The sequence below is a fragment of the Dasypus novemcinctus genome, chromosome 14 (assembly GCF_030445035.2).
Source record: "Dasypus novemcinctus isolate mDasNov1 chromosome 14, mDasNov1.1.hap2, whole genome shotgun sequence".
Lineage (NCBI taxonomy): Eukaryota > Metazoa > Chordata > Mammalia > Cingulata > Dasypodidae > Dasypus > Dasypus novemcinctus.
Window position 1 is genome coordinate 8160332 of NC_080686.1, and position 25105 is coordinate 8185436.

Sequence of the window (25105 nt, forward strand, 5' to 3'; positions counted from 1 at the left end):
CAAATATTCCAAGGCTCTGCAGAGAAATCAATACAGCAGATGGCAAAAGGCATTCCTACTGATGGTTTGGCTTGGTTCATGAAGGAAACTGCAAAACATATAGAACATTGGGAAGCGGAGGTGGTTTAAACCAATGGGCATCTCCCTCCCACATGGGAGGTCTTAGGTTTAGTTCCTGGTGCCTCCTAAAAAGATGAGTGCACAATGAATGGACACAGAGAGCAGGGAGCAAGCGTAAACAATAATGGGGAAGAATAAATAAAATAAATTTTTATTTAAAAAAAACAAACATAGGACACGAATTTTATCAGAGACAAAAACTGACAAACATATACCTAATATGAACACCTATTCTCTTGGCATCTGAAATGACTGTTGTAACTGAGGAGACACCCATCTGAAAAAGTGTTCAGATATTCAACTGAACTCTCATCAGATCTAGAAAGCTAAATTTACAGCAAAAGTAACACAGTGATAGTCACATACCCACCCACTTGCAGTGGGGTTAGAGGACACTGCAACAGACAACTAAAATAACTACATTCTCTCTGCTTGACAAATTTTACTTTATTACAAGTTTTGTTTTTAATTCATTCCTAAATTTTAAGTTTAATATTAAATATTTTAAAAATAGCATATTTATGAATAAATGATTATACTTCTAAAATGCATTTTTATCCGTTTCTTTCATCCTTGCCATGATGATATATATAATACAATAGTTGAGCCAAAATTTTGTGTTCTACATATTTAACATTCAAAGGTATTTTCTGATTTAATCCAATCTTAGTGCTTGGAATTATAAAGAAACATACAACGTGGCCAACATATTAGATTTTCAAAAAGAATAATCTGTTCCTACCTATAAGAAAATACTAACCTACTGTATTAATCTCTTTTAAATTGCTTCATACAAAAATTAACCATTCAGGATACCCATGTCATTTCTAAACTATTTTCTTACATAATTTCAATAATAAGTCCTGTTTAAACTTCCTGATTCTGCTAAATTTTGTACCAAAGGTCCATATAAAGTATTTCATGTTTCACTATGAATTTTCTGATGTGAAGTCCAGCTGAAAAAGTTCCTAAATTGACTTTAAGATTGTTGTTTCCTCCTCATCATCATAAAATGTCTCAGTCATGACACCAAAGAGTTTTGTACTCAGGAAGCAGATGATGTTCAACAGATAGAGTGTCCACCTACAATACAGGAGGTCCAGGGTTGGAACCCAGGGTCTCCTAGCCTCTGTGGTGAGCTGAGCTGGCCTACGTGCAGTGCTGCCATGTGCAAGGAATACCATGCCATGCAGAGGTGTCCCCCACATAGTGGAGACCCACGTGCAAGGTGTGAGACCCACAAAGAAAGCCACCCCATGCAAAAAAAGTGCATCCCACCCAGGAGTAATGTCCCACACAGGGAAAGATGACGCGGCAAGATGATGCAACAAAAAGAGACACAGGTTCCTGGTGCCATCGAGAATGCCAGCATACACAGAACACACAGCGAATGGACACAAGAGAGCAGACGACAGCGGGGCATGGAGGGGTGGGAAGAGGAGAGGAAATAAATCTTTAAAAAAAAAGTTTTCTACCCTGTGGATTCTCACTTCCCTACAACTGATTTTGTATAAATAAGCGATTTCGTGTGATGTTTCATGAATGCCATCTCCTGCTTGAATTATCTGGCTTTCCCTCAAGGGGCTTCATTCTCTGAAAGACTTGTCTCTTTATCAGCAGGAACATTTCCTTACATTTCTATTAGAACTTCTCGTTATGTATTACTAGACCACCTATTAGTTTTTGCTACATTGGTGACACTTATATCCATTCTCTCCAGTGTGAATTGGCCTAAACTGATGAAGTAGTCAGGATGACTAAGGGCTCTACCAGATTGATTTCAGTGTTTTACATATGCAAGTTCTCTAGTATGTTTACAGGTTAAGTAAACAGCTGAAATCTCTTCCATATTCAAAACACTTATAGTATGTATACCCTGATAAAATCCAAGGCAGAACATTGACTGAAGTCTTTCACATACATGGCATTCATAGGGTTTCTCTCAAGATTTGAGACAAGTCCTATTGTATAAGTTTACAAAAAAACTAAGATTACCCCAAATAGATGATATTCTTATGGTATCTCTCCAGTGTAAGTTTTCTTGTACTGTCCAAGGGCAGAACAATGAAGGCTTGCCCTCACAGAAGATATTCACAAAGAGTATTTCCAGAATAAGTCCTCTCATGTTGTCTCCAGTAAGAATGAGTGAAGGATCTCTAAAATAGATGACATTCATAGGGTTTGTCTCAAGTGTGAGTCCTCATGTGTCCTTTAAGGGTAGAAGAATGGCTGAAACCTTTCCCACACAGATGGCATTTATAAGGTTTCTCCCCAGTGTGAGTCCGCTCATGATAGCGCAAGCTAGAATAATGGTTGAAGGACTTCCCACATGACTGACATTCATAGGGTTTCTCACCAGTATGAGTTCTCTCATGTTGTCTACGGGCAGAACGACAAGTGAAGGCTTCCCCACATACATGGCAATCGTAAGTTTTCTTTCTAGTGTGAGTTTTCTCATGTTTTCTTAGGGGAGAAGAATGAGTGAAGGATTTCCCACATGAAAAACATTCATAAGGTTTCTCACCAGTGTGAGACCTCTCATGATATCTAAGGCTAGAATAATGGGTGAAGGATTTCCCACATGAAGGACATTCATGGGGTTTCTCACCAGTATGATGAGTCCTCTCATGATATCTAAGGCTAGTATAATGGACGAAAGATTTCCCACATTGATGACATTCATAGGATTTCTTTCCAATATGAGTGTACACATGATGTTTAAAGTAAAAATTACAAGTGAAGGCTTTCCCACATAGATGGCATTCATAAGGTTTCTCTCCAGTGTGAGTTTTCTCATGTTTTCTCAGGCCAGAAATAGTAGCAAAGGACTTCCTACATTGATGACATTCATAGGGTTTCTCTCCTGTGTGAGTGTTCTCATGTTGTTTCAGGGTAAAACTTCGAGTAAAGGCTTTCCCACAGAGATGACATTCATAAGGGTTCTCCGCACTGTGAATTTGCTCATGTTGTCTCAGGTAATAACGTTGAGTATAGGCTTTCCCACAGAAGTGGCATTCATATGGTTTCTCTCTGATATGAGTTCCATTGCACTGTGTAAGGCAAGAGTGTTTAAGAAATGATTAAAATTTTCCCATGGTAGTTAATTACCAAGATATTTTCTTCCATACATAGAGGTCGACTCTTTTGCAGCATGCCAACTTCAGAGCTATTGCATCAATATTGAAGGCCTTATATTATTTCAAAGATTAGGTATATGACCCATGTTAATATTTTCTTGTTCAAGTTAATTTTTCCTGAAATTCAAACTATCACAGACTTTTTGGATTAGCACTTAAAGCCAACTTACTGACTTTTAAGTGACTGACTGAATTTTTTATTTAACACTCCCCCAGGTATCTATGAGACCATGGTTCACACCCATGAGGCTTACCAATGGCATGGTCATAGACGTGTCTTTACTGCAGATACGCTGCCTGGATAACAGTTTTGGCTTTTTAAAACCACTTTCCATACCTGAAAAAATTGAAGAAAAAAGTTCATTGCTAGACTAGCATTCAGGTTAAGAAAATATTGAAAAGTCCAACACGGTCTTATAATTCTTTCCAATATGACACTTAATTGGGAAAAAATATCAAGTTAAGGAATTCTCTAGGCAGTAGAAAACTTTATACAACATTGACAATTAAAAAATTTTAAAGATATGTTTGGGAACTACAAAAGGGAAAATCTCAGAGGAGGACCACGAAAGGGCCATTATGCAAAGTTTCAGTCCAATAGTACATCAATATCTAATTTCCCCAAGTCACAGACGCTTGAATACAGATGGATAAGTAAACAGAATAATGACAATAGTTGAGGAAAATTTCCCCAATAAAGATACCTACACTTCAGAAAATATAACTCACTTAAGTAAATCTTCAGTTGATATTTCTAAGAAAGTAATGATTCACTGACCTGGCTCATCCTTGCTATGAATCACAGGTTTATAAAACTCACCTGAATTCTGGTTTTGGAAAAATCCATTTCCTTCTCTCCACAGTTCCTCTCCTTGTGTAAAGTGAGAAAGTACATCTGATTTACAGACCTGATGCCCTGGATGTGGGGAAAATATAGGGAAGTTTAATTCCTGTTTAATTAAATTAAATTAAACTCTTGTTTAATTCCTCACCATCAAAGTGTTAAGTACTGACGTTATGTCCAAATAGTGAGGACAGCTGTCGATGCCGAAGTTCACAAAGAGACTGCAGAACCCTCTGTATTTTCAAATAAGTTTGTCCAATATTTAATTATTTCTAAAAAGAATCCAATAACATAAGTTCCCCCAGAAGAGTTTTATTTGGAAAAGGATAAGCCTGTTCTTTTTACTACTATAATCTGAATCCACACTAAATCCTCTAAAGCAGAATAACATTAGGGAATAGTTAATCCCCTTATTTATTTTTGCAGGAAATGTTCATTGAATTCCCAGCACAGTTATGAATATTGGATATTGAGTAGAAGAAAAACATAAAATTTGCATTCAAGGACATTAGATTTTAGTCAGGTGGAAAACTCAACATAAGTAAGAAAAAATAAATTTCTTGTCGAAAGTTGTACATATTATAAAATGATATAAAATAATTTATGTCTATCAAGTATAAAATAAAATATGAAAGAAAATAGGGAAGTGGATATGGCTCAAGCAGTTGGGCACCTGCCTACCATATGGGAAGTCTGGGGTTCAGTTCCCAATGCAAGCTAAAGATGAGCAACACAGCAAGCTGACAGATAGGCTGATGTAGTGAGTTGATGTGACAGGCTGGCATGGGGAGGTGACACAAGATGACGCAATGGGATAATGCCACAAGAGACACAACAAGCAGGGAGCAGATGTGGCTCAAGCAATTGGGCACCTCTCTTCCACGTGGGAGGTCACAGGTTCAATTTCCGGTGCCTTCTTAAAAAGGAAGAGGAGGAGACACAGCACACAACGAACAGACACAGAGAGCAGACAGAGAGCACATATTGGGGGGGAGGGTAACAATAAAAAATATAAAACAATATACAGGAACTGATAGATAGGTAAATTTGAGAGACTTACCCACAGACACCAGATGACCAATACTCTCAAGCATCACCTCTTTGAACAACTTTCTCTGGGATCTTTTCAGCAGGGCCCACTCTTCCTGGGTGAAGTCTATAGCTATATCTTTCAAGTTCACTAACTCCTGCAAACATTACAGACATAGAATTTAGACACAATCAGCGCTACCAATGCGCACAGTAGGATATTTGAGAGGACAGCACTGAGGACGTGGTGATAAGTTATCGAAAGCTCAAACTGCTTTTGAGTTTCAAGTCTGATCATTCTTAGTGCTGAACAGTCGCCTGCCTTTCACACACACACCCTCAATATTTAAAATTCCATATAGAAGAATATTATAAGACGTATGATAAAACACCCTTTTCTATGAAAATTCATGAAAATTTAGACTCATTACAAGTATGCAATATCTATGATTTGCCATGTTTATACTGTAACTAAGATTAGATTATTCCCCCAGAGGACTTCAGTCTCCTGTCATCTACGAAATCATTTCATATCCTGTTATAAGTTTTGAAAGAGCCAATAAGTTTATGTGAAAAGTACTTCCTAACTAAACATGCCATAGGAATATTATTCAGTAGAATACAAAGTCCTGTATTCTACAAAACAAAAAAAAGTATCATACAGAACTTAGAATCATTACATTCTGCTTCACTCAACTCTACAGAACTCAGGTGTTCATTATAACATAAGTACAGACAGTTCAGCAGTACACACGGCAGACTCCTGAGACTGTTGTCCTAAAGGATGCTCCTGACCATTCCAGGGATATGAGAACTTTCAAAATCAACTTTCGTTGGTATTTCCAAATACCCATTTCATTGTTTCTCTAGTATCTTCACCACCTCTGTATGTTCAAGAGTACAAAAAGCCTCTTGATCCATTCTGGTCGCTCTAATTCTTCAACTACTTTCACAAGGCCATATATTTTACTCTACATACTGTATTACATTCTCCTGAATGCAGGCTATAATTAAATTATCTACAAAATTGGAAAACATGCAATGAGGTGCCATTTTAGTTACTTTTTTCAGAAATTTTCAAAATGTGCAAATATATATCAATACTTTAAGAAATTAAAAGTTGAGGAAACTAAAGTATTCTCTTCTATTACCTAATCCCCACTTTTGTTCCTCTCAATAATGCACAGTCATGTACCCTAGCACCTGTAAATTGTACTGACTGAACTCATCTGCTAAAACATCAGCCACCCTACTGACTGTAAAACTTTTGCTCTTACTCAACTCTATCACTTATGTTCACCCCATGCCAAAGCCAAATGGAGGCATGAACATGACCAATGACTGAATTATTTCTCCAATGAGGAGCCTTAATGGAGTCTGGAACAAACATGTGTAATGTGGGAAAGGAGATTACTTATTGATCAGATCAACCCCTAACCTACCATCACCATCCCAGAGGTCTAGATGAACTTAACTGCAGCTCAGATCCTTAAATATCACATACATCAGATCAGAATACCCATGCCAATATGAGAAACCTTCCCGTCTGCTGACAACGCATGGGTAATTTCAGTACAAAGAATTCCCTACTCACCAGTGGTAGCATTGTCAATAGCTCAGCTGAAAACAGTCTTCCTCTGTGTTTTCACTCAAAATCAGATAAGCACTAGGTGAACAAAGTTGAGAATGGAGAAAGAAGCTATGAGACTCTGGTCTTGTCCCCAGTTTCCAGACCCAACTCTTTAGGAATCCCAACTCTTCCCCTGGAAGTAACCTGGGCCCTATGAACAGGACAGGAAGTGTGCACCAAGAGAAATAGGGGAGGACTATCCTCTCCCTAGGTCAAGAGTAAGAAAGCCTTGGCTCTTCTGGATAATAAAGAAGATATGAACATCTTCATTGAGCTGTAAGAATATGAAAATCATTATTTTTCTATATTCACTAGCCCAAGGTGCCCAGAGATTTTCAATATCCTCCCATTATTTCAAAACATCGTGCCTCCATCTACAGAGAAGCCACTCTATTTCTCAAACATGACTCTTCCTGGCTTATGAAACATCCATCTGACATTCACTCCCTTCTTCCTTTACCCTGAACCTTCCCTTCTGTGTACACTTGTATCAAGTCATCTTGGTTCTTCCACATGGCACATCCAATAATGTCACTCTCTCAACAAGTTCTAGATCTCCTCTCACTGGACTTGAATATCACCCATAATTATTAAAAAATGTATTACATTATGGGGCTTATTAATTCAGAGTCTTGCTCCTTTGGAGAGGTCAGTGGCTCCCATTGTGCAAATCTAGTGCTGAAAATCTCATGCATCAGAAAGTAGTACAAGTACATGGGTCATACTGTCTCAACATCCCCAGACCAGGAGGCTCAAATAATAAAGAATGAAGAATTTGGGAGAAAATGTATTTCCTCAATATGATATCTGACATCTTACCCTATATTACTTATCCTCAGCTGTAACAATCTTGCACTCCACAATTTATAGATGTAAAGGTTCTAAATATTCCAAATTCTCCCCTAAAACACCGTTAAAAGAACATGCATATCATAGATAAATTATAGTCAGAAACAGAAATCAGTTTAACTTACTCATTTGTACCTGACCCCAGAAAAACAACAGTTGTATTAAATGTGACTGGAAATTTACATATTTGGTTATTTAATCCTCAAAGTAACCCTGCTAAGGCCAACTTCCCTATTTAATAAGTAAAATGAACAGAGGCTCAGAAATCTTTAGTAATGTTAAAAATTCCATGGCTAGAAAAAGCCAGAGTTTTAATAAATTTTTTCTGCTTCTCTCTTCAGTTCAAATTTCTTAAGACTCACATCTGGGTTATACCAGGAATGTCAATTCTTGTTTTGAGAAGCAGAATCCCTGCCCTATTGTCAAAATCTCTTCATATAGTTTGATCACACGATTATGCCACCTTCCCTGGTTATCCTACCAAACAGGTAGCATCACAGAATTGAAGCCACTATCCAAACATCAGCCTCTAATTCCCCTGATGTTTACCATCCAGTATAATCCACACTTACTCACTGCAATAGACACTGAGAATATTTCTCATGTCCTACTGAGTATTTACCATAAATGTCTCCAACAGGAGTGACTTGAATTAGCTGCCCTGTCCATGCTGCATGAACACAGAACATGACTAAGGTGATTCAGGTCAAAATGAGGTCCTTTCCTTCAAGTTACTCTTGCTAATTTGTCATTATACATTTATTTGTCTGTCCCTCTTACTGGGATAATTACATAAAATTATTCTCCGAATATTCTGGGCAAGTTTCTCTGCAAAATACTAATGAATTAGGACTTCAAGTAACCTAACCTGTCCTCAGATGGCCTAGGCCTGAATACCTGCAGTCAACTCCAACAATTGCATTCTGATGAACAAACTCATTTACAACATAAATAAGGACTACACCTTGTGGTTAAAATTCTCTTCCTTACCACAACCCAACCAGACAAAAAATGAAGGACACCAAGACTGATTGATGATGCTTCCACTACGTACCAATGCTCAGCTTCTTTCTAGAAAAAGGATCATCTGTTTGAAGGACTCTCTTTTTATGCAGTTGATAGTATCCTAAGTCCTGTAACCGAGAAGACAAACCTTCAGTAATTCAGGTGACAGTGAAGACTCAGGGTATAACTTCTTTAATAGTCTTTATACTCAAATTAGATAAATCATATAGATGTAATAAAGGGAAACAAATTGGGTCTTTTTAAGAGACTCAATATCAACCTTCATTTCTTTTCGCAGAGGTTTCATTATTTTGTGAATTTTGTGCTGGGCAAGTATTCTAGAGTAAGAAGATCCCTGCTATTCTTCATTCCTAAGAGGAATTATAATCTACTAACATTCTCTCAGGAGGTAGGCATCAGTGTATTCTATATAAGTAGAAATGCTTGGGATGAAAATATATACTCAAAAATGTTTTCATTGTTTTGATATGGGCATATTTTACTACTGAGCAAAGGAAATAACATTCCATGTCTCTTCATGTCAGATTTTCTGGATATTCCAAGAACTGTAAAAAATATAAGGTTGAAAATATTAGGATTTCTCAGAATAAATTAATCTAATTTCCTTATTTGTTTCCCTATGAAAAGGACGTACACTATTTTCTTTTATTACAATCCAATCAGAATCATGTACTGCATTTAATTATCTCTGTTGTTAGTTTTTCCTTTTTTTTCTTAAGTTGTGAAAACATGTATAAGACAAACTTTTCCATCTCAAACACAATGCAGCACAGAATTCAGTGAGATTAATCACATACAAAATGCTGTGCCACCATTAACAAGATCCATTAGCAGAGTTTCCCAATCACCCCAAACAAATTCTTACAGTCAGTACTATGTTTAAACACTGATACAATGAATATGTTTCAGACATATTTTGACATATAGAAGAAAAATTATTTCAAAAGCAAAAACAACATTTTCATTGCAGGTACAGGCATTTGATTAATGTTTATCTTTACCATTTTTAATTCACTATTCTGAAATTTTTAAAGTTGTATTTTGTATTTTATTAGCATGTATTTTAGGAAATCAATGACTCCATTTTCATGGTTTCCTTATATAGTCCTATGAGATTATAGGCTAGTCATACAACATACTTAAGGTGAGAGATGCTATTTTTTGTCAGAAATGAGTCTATGTTGGATCAACATTGAGCTATGCCTATCCAAGTGTATGAAGTTATACTAGCAAATAAAATGGTCTGCATGCGTGCCATTTAAAAACTAAGTTAGAAGAAATCATTTAAGGGGAAAAACACTTCAAATAAATAATCTGTAACTATTTCACTTAGGGAGATAGAAAATTCCTAGAAATGTACATCTTTTATACCAGAAACTGCTGAAAAGTGTTATTACCCAAAACCTTGAGAACAGATAAGGTCATTTATTAAGGTTTGAATAATTAAAGATGAGCAAGCTTCTGAAAGTCCATGTAGGGTGTGGAGGTAGCTTAGTGGCTTAGCACCTGCCTCCTATCTATGAGGTCCTGGGTTCAATCCTCAGTACCTCCAAAGAAGAAAAAGTCCATCATGTGACTGAAATATTCCAGTGGAGAATTTCATATTCAGGTACATGTAAGATTTAGACTGGAATGTTTACGTGCTATGAACTTAAAGAGAATATTTAAGGTCAAAGAAAGGAATAATATTGCCTAGGTAGAGAGGTAGAAGAAAAGGAAGGGTTGAGATGAAATCAGGCAGAGTTCAAATAATTAAACTTTCAGAAAGAGATTGTAAATACCCATAAAGAGGAGTCTGAGAAATCTAGGTGAATTTTGTCAACTAGGACACAAAAACAGAGATAACATCTAGAAAGAGACACAGGGAGTTTGTTGAGGAATCTTGTGGGATGAAGAGGCATTCAGTGGATTTACTGAAATTGGAGAGAACCCGACTCTCAAGGTTAGTGGATTTAGGGGAAGATAGTTTAAACGATATGAGTGCATTGAGAAAAAATTGGGAAAAAGTTAAAATCTAAGTACATGCTATGGAGTATATGACTTTATTGACTTCTCAGTAAAAATTGAAATTTATATTGGAATGGATCTCAAGAATTTTTTTTTTTTCTCAATTTTAATCTTTTTTTTAAAAAAATACATAGATCACACAAAATGTCACATTAAAAATATAGGAGGTTCCCATATACCTTCACTCCCCACCACCCCTACTCCTCCCACATCAACAACGTCTTTCATCAGTGTGGCACAGTTATTGTATTTGATGAATACATTTTGGAGCACTGCTACACAGCATGGATTATAGTTTACATTGCAGTTTACACTCTCTCCCAGTCCATTCAGTGGATTATGGCAGGATATATATTGTGTCCTGCCTCTGTCCCTGCAATATCATTCAGGGCAACTCCAAGTTCCCAAAATACCCCCATATCACACCTCCTCTGGACCAATATATATGACAATCATTTCTTTTTATTAAAAATCCATGCAATTTCTGTGCTGATGACTATTTACACATACTCTATGGAAGTGGATCTCAAATGTCTCTGCACAATGAATTCACCTGGAAATTTTAAAAAGTTATAATGCCTGGGCCCTATTCAGAGATCTTAATTTACTTCTTCCTATGTTCAAACGGGTACTCAGTTTGAAAAATCCTCAGATGATTCCAAGAGGCATCAAAATTTGAGAAAACCTTCTGTAAGGACTTGAGACCCCAAACAAGGCCTCAGGACTCACACAGTATGGAGTAAGTGGATCTGCACCAAAAATATGTCAGAGAGACTGACAGAAGAGCAGAATCAAAGTTCTCCACATACCTACTAAATCAGGTTCTGCATTTTAACAAGATCCCTGAAGACGTATATACCAGGTGATACATTGAAAAATAAGCAGCATTTGTATGAGCAGCATTTATTCAGAATTCATCCCAATGTCCCATTTTACCGTATTTAAAACCTGTGCAGAACAATGAAGATTCTGCCACTGCCTCCATTCAGTTAATATCCAAACAAATACTTTCTCAAGAATAGTTATCTCAGGGACTACTTTGCCTATACTGTAATTTTTCAGGTACCCTATTTCAGGTATCTTCATGCTAAGTCCCCTATTTTCCCAATCTTTACACTCTCATTCCATTTAATGGATTATGGCGGTATAAATATTGTGTCCTGCATCTGTCCCTTCAACATCATTCAGGGGACCTCCATGTTCCAAAAATGCCCCCATATCACACCTCTTCTTCCACTCCCTGCCCTCAGCAACTTCCATGGCCTGTGTCTCCACACCAATGATAAAGTTTCTTCCATTGGTAGAGGCACAATATTGAATTCTATAGTAGAATACCAGTATCCTCCATCCTGAGGACCCAGGGATGGCAATGTCCACTGCACCTCTAAATCAAGAGGGAGTTTAGATCCCACATGGCTGAGGGATAGGATTCTCCTGCTTGCAATTTTACACTCTCTTGGTTCCCTGGTGAGGTGGTTGTCCATCCTCACCTCCCTGTTAGCTGACCTGTGTAAGTCCAACAAACTGGAGAGTAAGCTCTGCAACTCTGCTGAGGCTCAGGGCCCAACTTGCACACGGACAGTCCAGAGATTCAAGTCCCCTGAGAATACACCAGCCCAGCACCAACCACAGGTTCAGTTTCACATGACAACTGAGGGAGTGCTGAGTTCCCATTCCAGGGAACTATGTCACACTCCTCAATGGAGCAGCAACAATCCCTCAAGTTCAAGGGCAAGGACCAGTGAAGAAGGATGTTCCAATGATTGGCCCTTGATACTGATAACTATACTTATGAATCTGTGTGCTTGAAATTTCAACTAGGCCTAGAGCTGCAGGGTGCCTAAGAGTTACCTCCTGAGAGCCTCCATTTTGCTCAAAAGTGGCCACTCTCTAAGCCAAACTCAGCATGTAAATGTATTACTTTCCCCCCAGTGTGGGACATGACTCTTAGGGATGTGCTTCTTTGACACCAAGGGATTACTAGCAAGCACCAGCTGGTGACCCAACTAGAAAAAGACCTTGAATAAAAGGGGGAAATGGTAAAGACAAATGCATTTATATGGTTAAGAGACTTAAATTAGTCGGGAGGTCATTAGAGGGGTCACACTTATGCATGGCTCAGCACGATTTCAGAGACAGCCAAAGTAGATAGAACCCCAGGTAGTGGTGCTCCTGAGGGCTACAGAGACAGCCAGGTCCTACAGTCATGACAGATGGCTCTGGAGTTCAGTGCCTTGCCAATGGGCCCTACTTTCAAACTTGTGCTCCCGAGTGTGGAGTTGGACTCAGATGTGACCTCTCCACACATTCCTCTTCTGTCACTTTTACTAAAGAATTTCCTTTTTGATTCCCTATGATTAGGGAATATTTTTTTATCTGAATAATGTTACAAATGCCAGCAGAAAAATATTGTGAGAAATACAAGCCTGGGCCAACATATATGACAATCACTTCTTTTTATTAAAGATCCATGCAAAGGTCTAAAAAAAGTATAAAGTAAGGGATATGGTAATGTCCTGCAAGACCTAATAGGATTGCCTGGAATTTTTGAGAAATGCCCCAAATAGCCTGGTTTTATAGCCGCAGATCCAGAGGAGTACTTATTATGTACCTTGGGTAAAAGTGTTTTTTTCCTGGGAACCAGGATTTTAACCTGGAAGGGCCAATCTCTGCAGTTTAAATTGTTTCTGTAGACCTTAACATGGATGTCTATAGGTTGAAAACCTTCCAAATGCCACGTAGGAAGTCTTGACAATAGGTAGCTGTCATGGGGAGTGACAGATCCCTAGCTCTTAAATGTACCTAAAATAGTCATGATTCTAGACACCAACAGTATTTTAAGATTCAGGACAACTGGACAGCAGAATTGAAAAGATATGATCCCTGAGCCAAATGCTCCTGATGGTTGTAGAACCCCAAGAAAAATTTAAACACCACTAAATATGAACTGTTTACCTCAGGTAAGGCTACCTTCCTTCTCTGTCTCAATTTCTTCAACCATAAAATGTGGTGGTCTTTTTTAAACAAACTTTCATTCTGAATTATAAAATAAATTGTTACACATACACTGCTTTGAAATAAGCTTAACTGAGACTGTTTGATTACTCTCAGTCCCAGAAGTTCTTTCTGAGCCCAGGGAGTGACCATTCATGACCTCTCCATGAGGAGTATGAAGTTTGAGACTAAGACATTATATCAAATTAGAGAACATTATATTCAGGTTGAAGAGAGTTATGAGAAAATGTTTAATTCCTGATTAAAATATACCAATCATAGACAAGAGACCATTCAATCTCCAAGTCAATTACTTATTCGTGGAAGGAATAATTCTAACAGGATCAAAAACCTAAAAAGGATAATAGCTTCCAGAAAAACGGAGGATTAGACACAGGACTCATTTCTCCCCCAGAAACAAATAACTAGAGAACAGGCAAAAACTGGCCAAAAACCTGTTCTTTGGTTTAGGATACCAGGGAAAGGCTGGACACCACCCAGAAAAGAGAGGGACATGGAAAAGAAGCTCAATGCTGAAGGCTTGTGAGTAAATGCTGCAACTGCAACTACTGATGCCTATCCCCCCACCCTTGGAGCAGACAGCACTGAGTCTTCTGGCCCCTAGGAAGTAGCTATGGATGGAAAATGGAGGAGGTGGATGGTCAAGGGTGAAGAGCAGCTTCTGAGAAAGTTTGGTTTAGTAAGCCTTGGCTATGAGGGAGAATTTTCTGTCACTGTTTCTATACCATGAGCCAGGTCAAAGTTACAGTATTCACATTCCACCCACGATTTGAGTGGAGACATCTGCCAAAGAGCTCCATTTGCTGCCAGACAGAGAATGTCCATGTAAGAACTTAGAAAAGTAAAACAATAACAGAGGCTTTTTGGGGACCTTCACAGCCTCCCTTTCCAAGACCCTTGGAAACTGGTCTGAAACCCATTACTGGGTCCATGGTTTTGATTTGCAAAGTTAAGCACAGAGAATTCTAAAAACCTGGAACAAGTTCAACAAGGAATCAAAGAACAGCACTAACACACAGCCATACACCACTAAATCCCTATGCAAAAGAGAGAAACTGCACCAGAGTACAGATGCCTACACATAAGCAGAAAATTACAACTCATACGAAGAAAAAAAGGAAGATATGGTTCAGGAAAATAAACAAATCAAAGCCACAGATGAGACACAGTACTTGAGATAACTAATGATGATATTCCTACAGATCTAAATCAAATCAAGGGGCTGAAAGACAATATGGCTAAAGACATAAAGGACATCAAGAAGAGAAAGGGGGAAGTAGGAGGGTTAAGGAAACAATGGCTAAAATTTTCCCAAAGTGATTGAAATGTCTAGGAAGTGCAGCACACCTCAAACAGTATGAATCCTAATAGTCCTACGCCAAGACATATACTTTTCAATTCTGCAATGATCAAGACAAAGAGAGAATACTGAAAGTAGCAAGAGAAAAGAGATCCATCATATACAAGGAAAGCTCAATAAGAATAAGTGCTGATTTCTCATCTAAATACACGGAGGCAAAAAGGCAGTGGAATGACATAGTTAAGGTAGTAAAAGAAAAAAACTGTCAGCCAAGAATTCTGTACCCAGCAAAGCTGATGTTCAAAAATGAGAGAGAATTCAAAATATTCAAAGATAAACTGAACTTAAGAGAGTCTGTCAAGAAGAAACCTGTCCTTCAAGAAATACTAAAGGGAGCTCTGCATGTTGAAAGGAAAAAAACAGGAGAAAGAGGTTTGGAGGACAGCATAGGCAAGAAAATTACTGGTAAGAATAAATAAAAACATTAAAAAACATAGACTGGCAGAGTAGAGAAGAAAATGTGACCCATCTATATGCTGTCTATAAGAAACTCACCTTAGACCCAGGGATGCAAGGAGGCTGAAACTCGGTGGTTGGAAAACATCTTTACATGCAAAAAATAACCAGAAAAGGGCAGAAGTACCTATACAAAGAAGGTGATTCTATATTAATAAAAGGGAGGGTAATCTATGAAGAAGAAAGAATAATCATAAACATTTATGCACCTTGCAGGTACTTCAAAGTACACGAGGCAAACACTGGAAACATTAAGTGGAACAACAGAGGCCTCTACAATTATACCGGGAGACTATAATACACCATTATCACCATTTGAGAAACCATATTGCCAGGGAATCGAAAAAGAAACAGAGACCTTGAATAATACATTACAGGATCTGGACCTAATAGACATATATAGAACATTACACCCAAATACAGTAGTAAATACATTCTTCCTATGCAAACATGGATCATTCCCAAGGATAGACCACATGCTAGGCCATGGAATAAATCTCAATAAATTCAGAATGATTGAAATTATACAAAATTATTTCTCTCACCACAACTGAATGAACCTGAAAATCAGTAATGGGCAGAGGATCAGACTTGCCATAAAAATATGTCATTTTTTTAATTTTTAATTTTTTAAAGATTTATTTATTTCTCTCCCCTTCCCGCCCCGCCCTTCCCCCCCCCCCCCCCAGCCCCCAATTGTCTGCTTTCTGTGTCCATTTGCTATGTGTTCTTCTGTGTCGGCTTGTATTCTTGTCAGTGGCACGGGGAATCGGTCTCTTTTTGTTGCATCATCTTGCTGCACCAGCTCTCCACGTGTGTGGCACCACTCCTAGGCAGGCTGCACTTTTTTCACACAGGCGGCTCTCTGTACGGGGTGTACACCTTGCGCACATCAGCACTGCACATGGGCCAGCTCATCACATGGGTCAGGAGGCCCTGGGTTTGAACCCTGGACCTCCCAAGTGGTAGACAGATGCTCTATCCGTTGAGCCAAATCCACTTCCCAAGATATGTAAGTTAAATACATTCTTAGGCAATCAATGGGTCAAGGAAGAAATCGCTAAAAAAACCAGGAACTAACCTGAAACGAATGATATTACAACACAACATATCAAAACCTTTGGGATGCAGCAAAAGCAGTGCTGAGAGGGAGTTTCAAAGCCATAAATTACTACATTAAATATGAAGAAAGGGCTAAAATTATAAGACTTAATTGTATACAGGGAGGAGACAGAAAAAGAACAACAAACTAACACCAAAACAAAAGGAAATAACAAAAATAAGAGCAGAGCTAAATGAAATTGAAAATAAGAAAGCACTAGAAAAAATAAACAAAACCAAAAGCTGGTTCACTGAAAAGATTAATAAAATTGACAAACCCTTAGCTAGGCTAACAAAAAAGAGAGAAGATGTTAATACATGAAATAAGAAATGAGGAAGGGGATATCACCACTGACCCCACAGAAATAAAGAGTTCATAAGAGGATACTTTGAAAAATTGTATGCAAATAAGGATGACTTAGAGGAAATGGACAAACTCCTAGAAAGACACAAGCAGCCTACACTGACAAAAGAAGAAATAGATGAAGTCAAAAGACCAATCACAAACAAGATTGAATTAGTTATCAAAACCTCCCAATTAAGAAGAGCCCAGGACCAGACAGCTTCACAGGTGAATTCTACCAAACATTCCAGAAAGAATTAACACCAATCCCACTTAAACTCTTCCATAAAATTGGAGTGGAGGGAGCATTTCCTAACTCATAATTAACTGCCTGAAGGGCAGCCTTTTTCATGACTTCTATTATGCAGGTTTAGAAATGAGTCATGAGAATAGGGTCAGTGAAGCCTGGTTGGTAATCCCAACGGGGTTAGTGGTGGGAACTGCAGTGGGGCTGGCCAGATGCCTCTTGGGATCTTGGGTATGCATGGAATCTGTGAAAGCAGTAGCATAGCTTCAACCCAAATGCAGTTTTTTTCCTCTGGAGTTGTGGAGGAGGTAATGATAACATATCTACTAATTTTGATCCTGACTCAGTTTCTGGTCAACTGTACTTAGACACCTACTTCATCACTCAGTGCTATCCCGATATTAGAAAGAAACTACAAAAGTTAGAGGATGGCCCTCAAACCCCTCAGAAAGACCTAATTAAAGCAGCCTTCAAGGTCTTTAACAGTAGAGAAGAGGAAGCCAAACTGGAAAAGCATAAGTGAGATCAGGTTAAAGCTTCCCTCCTAGCTTCTGCCCTCAGAGTCGACTCTCAAAAACCCCATCCTTCTTCTTACTTTCAGCCACCACCTGGACCCTATTTCAAATGCAGAAAGGAAGGTCACTGGGCACGTTCCTGCCCTGATCCAAGGCCCCCATCAGGGCCTTGCCTGGTATGTCAGCGCAAAGGTCATTAGTAGTCAGATTGTCCTGAAAACCCTGTTTCGAGGAAAGTTCCTCCAGTGAACCCTATGGATTTGGAGCCAAAATCATCCTTTCCAGACCTTCTTGGAATGATAAAAGATGACTGATGGGTCCCAGGTTCGGAATAGCCCCACATCTCCATCAGTAAGTCCAAACCAAGGTTTATCATCAAGGTTGGGTATTAGCTGATCATCATCTTTTTTTTTTTTTTAATCAATCTTTTTAATTGACACAGGGGCCATATATTCAATCCTCCTAGAACATTCAGGACCTTTATCTACTTCTTCAAGCTCTATTGTGGGAGTTGATAGCATCCCTTCTTCTCCTTTAATTATCAAGCCACAGGTATGCTCAATAGAAAATCACACTTTCTTCCACCAATCCCTTCCTCATAATCCCTACCTGTCCCTCCCCACTCCTAGGTCGTGATATATTGTCTAAGCATCACTCCTCCATTTCCTTTACACTCCCAGCCCTCCCAAACCAACTTTCTTCTCCTCCTCTCTACTACATCCATCCCCCTCCCCAATCCCAACTGACATTCCTCTAGTACCGCAGATAGAAGTTTGTCCCCAAGTCTGGGATACCAGTTCTCCTTCAGTCACAGCACACCCTGTCAGAATAGTCTTAAGGAAACCCTCCTCTTTCACAAATATTCCTCAGTATCCCCTATCCATCTCTGTCTGATAAGGCTCGAAACCCACCACTGACAAGCTGTGCTGCTGGCCTCCTGAGTTCAACTAACTCACCCTTTATAATACTCCAATTCTAGCAGTTAGGAAACCCAACAGAAGCTACGGTCTTGGGCAGAACGCTAGATCTATTAATGAAGCCACACAGCTTATCATTCCCCTACTTCCTAACCCATACAGTCTTCTCTCCCACATACCCCTCAAACTATACACTATACCATAACCGACCTTCAGGATGCCTTTTTCACTATTCCTATACACGAGACTTCCCAAGACAATTTTGTCGTTACATGGACAGACCCTGAAGACCCCCTAAATTCCCAACAACTAACATGGACGATTCTTCCAAAGGGCTTTAGAAATAATCCCCACATTTGTGGGCAGGCCCTACAACACGACCTCTCTAACTTAACTCCCCTCCAGTACTCTTCTCCCAATATGCTGATGACCTCCTCCTTTGTAGCCCCTCCTACAAACATCCATAATCCAAACTATCACCCTGCCTGACTTCCTTGGTGATAAGAGATACTGCGTTTTCCCAAGCAAAGGACAATTTTTAAAAATCTGAAATAACCTATCTTGGGCTTCACCTTTCTCCCTCACATAAGCATGTAACAGCAGAACAAATCCAACTCATCAACAGCTATCAGTTCCCACAAACTAAAACAACCTCCTTTCTTTCCTATGGCTTGTCAACTTTCTCCATCTCTGCATTCCAAACTTCAGACCTATATCTCAACCTCTCTACCAAGCTGCTTCTGGCAATTTAAATGAGCCACTTGATTGCCCCATATGGCGAAAATTTCCCTTCAATCGGCTTTAAAAAGCCCTATTAACAGCACCTCCCCACTCTCCCCAATCCCTCTAAACCTTTCTCTTTCTGTATAGACACCTGCCAAGGATATGCCCTAGGAATCTTAAGGCAGCCAACAGCCCTGATAACCATATCATTTCTCCCAACAGTAGAGCGCATGACTCTCTGCAGCAGGCCTACCTGCCTCAAAGTCCTCACTGCTGCTACCCTCCTAGTCCAAGAAAGCTTACACAATAAATCAGCTCGGTGTTTTGTCCTCATTCCCTATCACCTCTTTAAACTCACAAAGCTACTGCATCTACCTCCTCCACTCATCTTCAAACCCTTGACACAACTCTTCTACAAAATCCTGGCATCTTCTCACACCACTGTCCTCCTCTCAACCCTGCCACCCTCCTTCTCATTGATCCCAACCCATCCCCAGAAATACCTGACACAGTTTACACTCATGATTGTGGTGATATGTTTCATCTCCTCACTAAAACTATTTCCAATATTTCAGATACTCCTCTTCCTAATCCTAGTCACACAAGGTTTATTGATGATGGCTCCACTAAACTTAACAATTCTACCCAGGCCGGATATGCTCTTGTTACCTTAACTGACACCATTGAATTGGGTCCCCTTCCACATGGCACAACCTCACAAGCTGAGAACATGGCCCTCACAAGAGTACTAGTCAGAGGCAAGGGGCAAGCCCTAAACATCTACACTGACTTCAAATAGGCATATGACATCCTACACTCACACGCTCCCATCTGGTGGGAGAGGGGTTTCCTACCTTCTAGTAGATCTTCCATTATTAAGAAAAATCCCATCCTACAATTACTCAAAGCGGCATCACTTCCAACCTTAACTGCTATAATTCACTGCAAAGGGCACCAAAAATCAAACTCCCCCGTATCTGTTGGCAATAACTAAGCCGACACTGAAGCCAAAGCAAAGGCTACCCAACCCTGCTCAGTTTCACACACCACTGTCACACTCATTATCCTTGCATTTCTATATCCTACCTCCCCTGATACACCTGAAGAAACTCTTAAAACTTCCCCTTGTGGGAGCAAAGGAAGTCAAGAGATGGTTCATGAAAGATGGAAAAATCCTTTTATCTGAATTGGAAACATAACATTTCTACTAAGTTACACAATCAATATTACATAGGACACACACCACTCTCACTACTTCTTACTAATTCCCTACATTGTCCTGACTTCTCAAAACACATAAAGATGATCATGAGAGACTGTTCTACTTGCCAACCAACTAATATCTACAAAATTCCCACTTCTCTTTCTTTTAAACTATACCTCTATAAAGGCTCCAAACCAGGACAAGACTGGCAATCAGACTTCACCCACATGCCACCAGTGAAAAAATCATGGTTATTCTCATTTCTTTCCTACTTTTCCTCACTGCTTAAATCAATCCTTTTATCCATTATAACACCAGCATGGATAATATTGCTTCTTCTTCTTTTTGGTCCTTGTCTCTTACAGCTTCTTTTCTGGTTCTTACACCGAACTGTAGAGTCAACAACTCATGAATATGTGAACAGCGTCTTCCTGCTACATAAACAGCAGTACCAACCCCTGTGGGACAAAAAGCCAAACCCACAGGGCAGGACAGAAGGGAATGCCTCTCCACCCCCTAACAGCAGAAGTAGCCAGACTGAGTCGACACCCCAAATCCCTTCACCCTCCTGTCCAGCCCAACACCCTACACCCCTAGGTTCCCTAGTCCCTCACCATAAAGATGTATATATATAAATATATATATTTCAAAAAATTGGGAATGTTAGAAGTTCCTTATTGTAAAGTTCACAATGTATGATTAACAGACTGTGACACAAAGAAAGGCAACTCCCATCCAGGGGCCATATGACTAATTGAGAAAACCATAGCCTAGGTGTCCAAAAAACAACCAGTCATCTCCTCATAAGAACAAGGAATCCACAGGGCAAGATAAGAATCTCCACTCCTTCTCGACTAAAGCTACATCAGTCCTTTTTACAGTCCAGGAATACGTCACTTCCTAGCCCACTATCCCAGTAACCATACAAGGGAAAGAACTTGCTTTTTCAACCCCACATTGGCCCTGGGATATACTCAGTCCTTAGCCCCTTCCCCACGAACTAACAATACCTTTTGGAATACTGTATAAATTCCAAACCATCCCTTCCAAGAGCCAGTGAAGTCTATTCTTCAGAAACATACCACTGGGGGGCCTTCTCAGTAAACTATCTGCTTGCAATCGTTAGTCTCCGTGTCACAGTGAGTGCCCTTTCTCTAACAATAAGGAAATTTATAACTCACTTTACACCATAAAGACCTACAAGCTTTCAGATCTCATTAAGAATCCCTGGATTAGGGTTTCATTGAACAACTCTTGCAATTTTTATACATTTGATTTTACTTCAAAATAAATTATTTTTAAAAATGCCTATGCCAAGGTTATGAGGAGATAAGAGGAGGGCTGAGAAGGGATAATGATGCTTAATGTATATAGGACTTTTATTTAACTTGACTATAAAAGTGTAGAAATGGATAGAGTTGGTAGTGACAAATGTGAGTAGAACTAACACAGCTGGTTTATAAATGGGATGGTGACTGAAAAGGGTAGACTAGGGATGTAAATGTCAACTGAAAGAAAGCTACGGAATAATCTAGGGACTGAATATCATAGTGAATGTGAATTGTGGATGGGAATTGTGGTGAAAAATAGTATAAATAAAAGAATGTCCTATGAACATGAACAAATGTACATCAATATTGCAAGATGGTAAGAATGTGGACAATCATGGGAAAAGTACAATTAATGTAATCTATTGACTATTGTTAAAAAACAATTTTGTAATATTCCTGCTTCAACACCAAAGATGTACTATGTTAATAATAGGAGATATGGAAAAAATACACCAAAGGTATGCTATAGACCATAGTTAGTGGAAACAGTCTAATAATATTATCTCATAATCTTAAACAAATGTTCCACAACAATGTAGTGTGTTGATGGAGGGGTATTGTACGGGAATTCAACAGCGTATATGATTGTTCTGTAAGTTTACAACTTCTCTAAAGAAAATGTATTTTTAAAAAATGCCTATTACATACCATTAAAGCATTCAGAGGCCAAATCTATACAAAAGCAATTCCAAATTGTGAAAGTAAGTGCTCTTGTGAGACTCTGGATATTACTAAGAATGTGTAAATTTTACATAAATAGAAATAGGCCTCTGGTGTTCTGGGAGCTTTTGCAGTGTTTGTGGAACAACAAGATATTTATATTCCCGTTTTTCACAGGAATCCCTTCTTCTGCCGAATGTTCCCAAGAGTGATAACCCTTTGCCACAGGCTGAAAGCCATTTACTAACTCCTTCCTCTAAGCCAGGGGCATGCTAGTCAAGAATTTTGCTTGAGCTCACTTTCTATGGTCTCAGGAGGTGGCCCAGTTTGGCTGTCTTGGCTGCACATGGGTTTCAGGTGTCAGGAAGAGAGAAGCTTGGCCAAAGCATGGGGATTTTCTGTCTCTTTCCTCCCCAGGAGCCCATCTGGAAATTTTAAAGACCATGGGAGCATGAGGTAAGATTCTGATCATGCCAGGAATTTGCAAGGTGGAGAAATGCTGAGGGTTATAGGATACTGGAATTTACCTTTATGAAAATCTGGGATGGGAGCAAATTTAATCAGGGCATTTAACACACAAATTAATACTCATCATATGCATAAATACGATCAGAGATATCTGAGGTATATATAGTAGTTGATGAAATACCCTATTTTGAAATAAAAGTTCTTTAATGCAAACACAAATATTCAGGATCTTGTCAATGTGGGGTGCTATATTGAATGAAGAGAAAGTAATTAATAAAGCTCAACAAACAATCCTGACAATATTTAAACATGGATGGTTATTAGAAGGCTTACCACCTGTGAGAGAAGGTAGCTTTTGAGAAAGTATATTTGATAAAGGTAAAATTAAACAATACACATGAAAATATTGTCAAATTTCAAAGTACTGAAATAAATAAAGGATTTGAGAATAATTCTTCACCAAAGATATGCTTCTTATGGGAAAGAGGCATACAAAAATGAAGATTACGGATGTCCTAATTTCACCTTTCAAAGAGACATACAATATTTAAATAAGTGCTTTCACTTTTGAATCAACAAGACAAATTAATTTCAATGTATTAATATGCTTTACAAAAAGCAGCCACTTTCTTGACTCTTGAATAGTCCAACAATTTATTTATTACATTCTCATATTGAGCAGGTTTCACTCTAAATATTCACATATATATTTTATAAACATATCAATCACAGTGAAACAAAGACATTTCAATAAGCTGAAATTAATTTAAAAATCATTTAAATCGTCAAGGGGCCATGAGAAATTGTTTACCGTGGCATTTTCTCAATTAAAACCAAAAGAAATTAACAATTATGTTTCAAAAATTTTATTGACAAGCTTGCCTCGATTAAAGCCAGAAAAGTAAAAAGCATAATAAATTTTGGTTTTGTGAGTGAATAACATACTTAAAATTAAAACAATATTCTGAGTTGTAATAGCTGTACTTGCAAAATTTTGAACATTTTTTGAACTACGTTAGCATTGTAGGAAAAACGAACCATTTAAAAATTAATAAAATTGTACATTTAGGGACATTGTTGTGGCAGCAGAGAGAAGTCAGTGTTTATGGTATTGAATGCCAGGATGCCAGAATTCTGAGAAGGATGATTTATTATGGCTTCCGGGCCAGGAGGACCTCTTTCCAAAAAACCGAGCCCTGTGCACCTCTTGCAGGTTGCTTTTGAACAGAGTATTGGGGTGGGGTGTGGGGGGTGGACTTAGGCAGCATTTGGCGCGAAGGGTTAGGTTTCCTTCTCTCAGCTGGGGGACTTTGCGGGAACTAGGCTGGACTGGGTGGCGCGGTTAGGAGAGGTGGGGCTGCAGTGCTTACTGTTTGCATGCACACATGACTTATGCTGGAATGTTAAATTTGCTTATTGTTTGCCTGCACACATGACTTATGCTGGAATGTTAAGTTTGCTTATTGTTTGCATGCACACATGACTTATGCTGGAATGTTAAGTTTGCTTATTGTTTGCATGCACACATGACTTATGCTGGAATGTTAAATTTTGCGAGCTTACACACACAGTCCACACACACAGCTCACCTAACACCACTTGCCCTTTCCTCTGGGGCTTCCACGCGGCTCAGTCTGGTCGGGCTGTCTCCAGCTTATCCCACTGGAAGGTTCCGATATCTTGTACGTTCATTTCACTAAAGTACATGCTTTCCCTTTTTGCTGAATCCCTATCAAAACTGTCTCCAGGAAGAGTCTTGCATAATTTTCAAAAATCCTAAAGCATACCAGGATTTCGAGCAGTCAAACCCCTAAAGGAACGATACTCTCGTAAAATAAGTTTTGCTACAATATTAACGAAGAAAGAATAAACCAGTTTGAACAGTGCAGAGGAAGAAAGGCTCAGAGCTCGCTTTTTAGGAAAAACTTTACGGAGGAGCCACAACGGCTCCTCTTCTACAGGGGCATGAGGAGAAAGCTCTTGACTCACCGCGGACGCGCCCGAGCCGTCCCAGAGCCGCGGGTACCTGCTCCGTGGAGCGCGCAGTGCAGAAATGAGTCCTCACTGCTCGGCAGCGCCAGGTCCCGGAACCGAAAAACAAACGTTTCCGGGTCAACGCTGGG

General features: G+C 39.0%; 1 protein-coding gene across 2 annotated transcripts; it reads right to left on the reverse strand.

The window, feature by feature from the left end:
• Positions 1-245: 245 nt before the first annotated feature.
• On the reverse strand, positions 246-25081 carry LOC101415401 (zinc finger protein 596-like). 2 transcript variants are annotated; one of them, XM_004476691.3, is made up of 7 exons: positions 24972-25081; positions 8664-8742; positions 6725-6796; positions 5162-5288; positions 4078-4173; positions 3512-3594; positions 246-3170 (listed from the first exon to the last, which is right to left on the reverse strand). In XM_004476691.3, the coding sequence occupies exons 3-7, from the start codon at positions 6734-6736 to the stop codon at positions 2307-2309; spliced, it is 1182 nt and encodes a 393-aa protein (XP_004476748.1). In that variant the 5' UTR covers positions 6737-6796; positions 8664-8742; positions 24972-25081; the 3' UTR covers positions 246-2306. The 2 variants fall into 2 exon arrangements, with proteins under 2 accessions (XP_004476748.1, XP_058131484.1); XM_058275501.2 differs by lacking the exon at positions 24972-25081 and adding an exon at positions 24572-24962.
• Between the last annotated feature and the right edge of the window lie 24 nt (positions 25082-25105).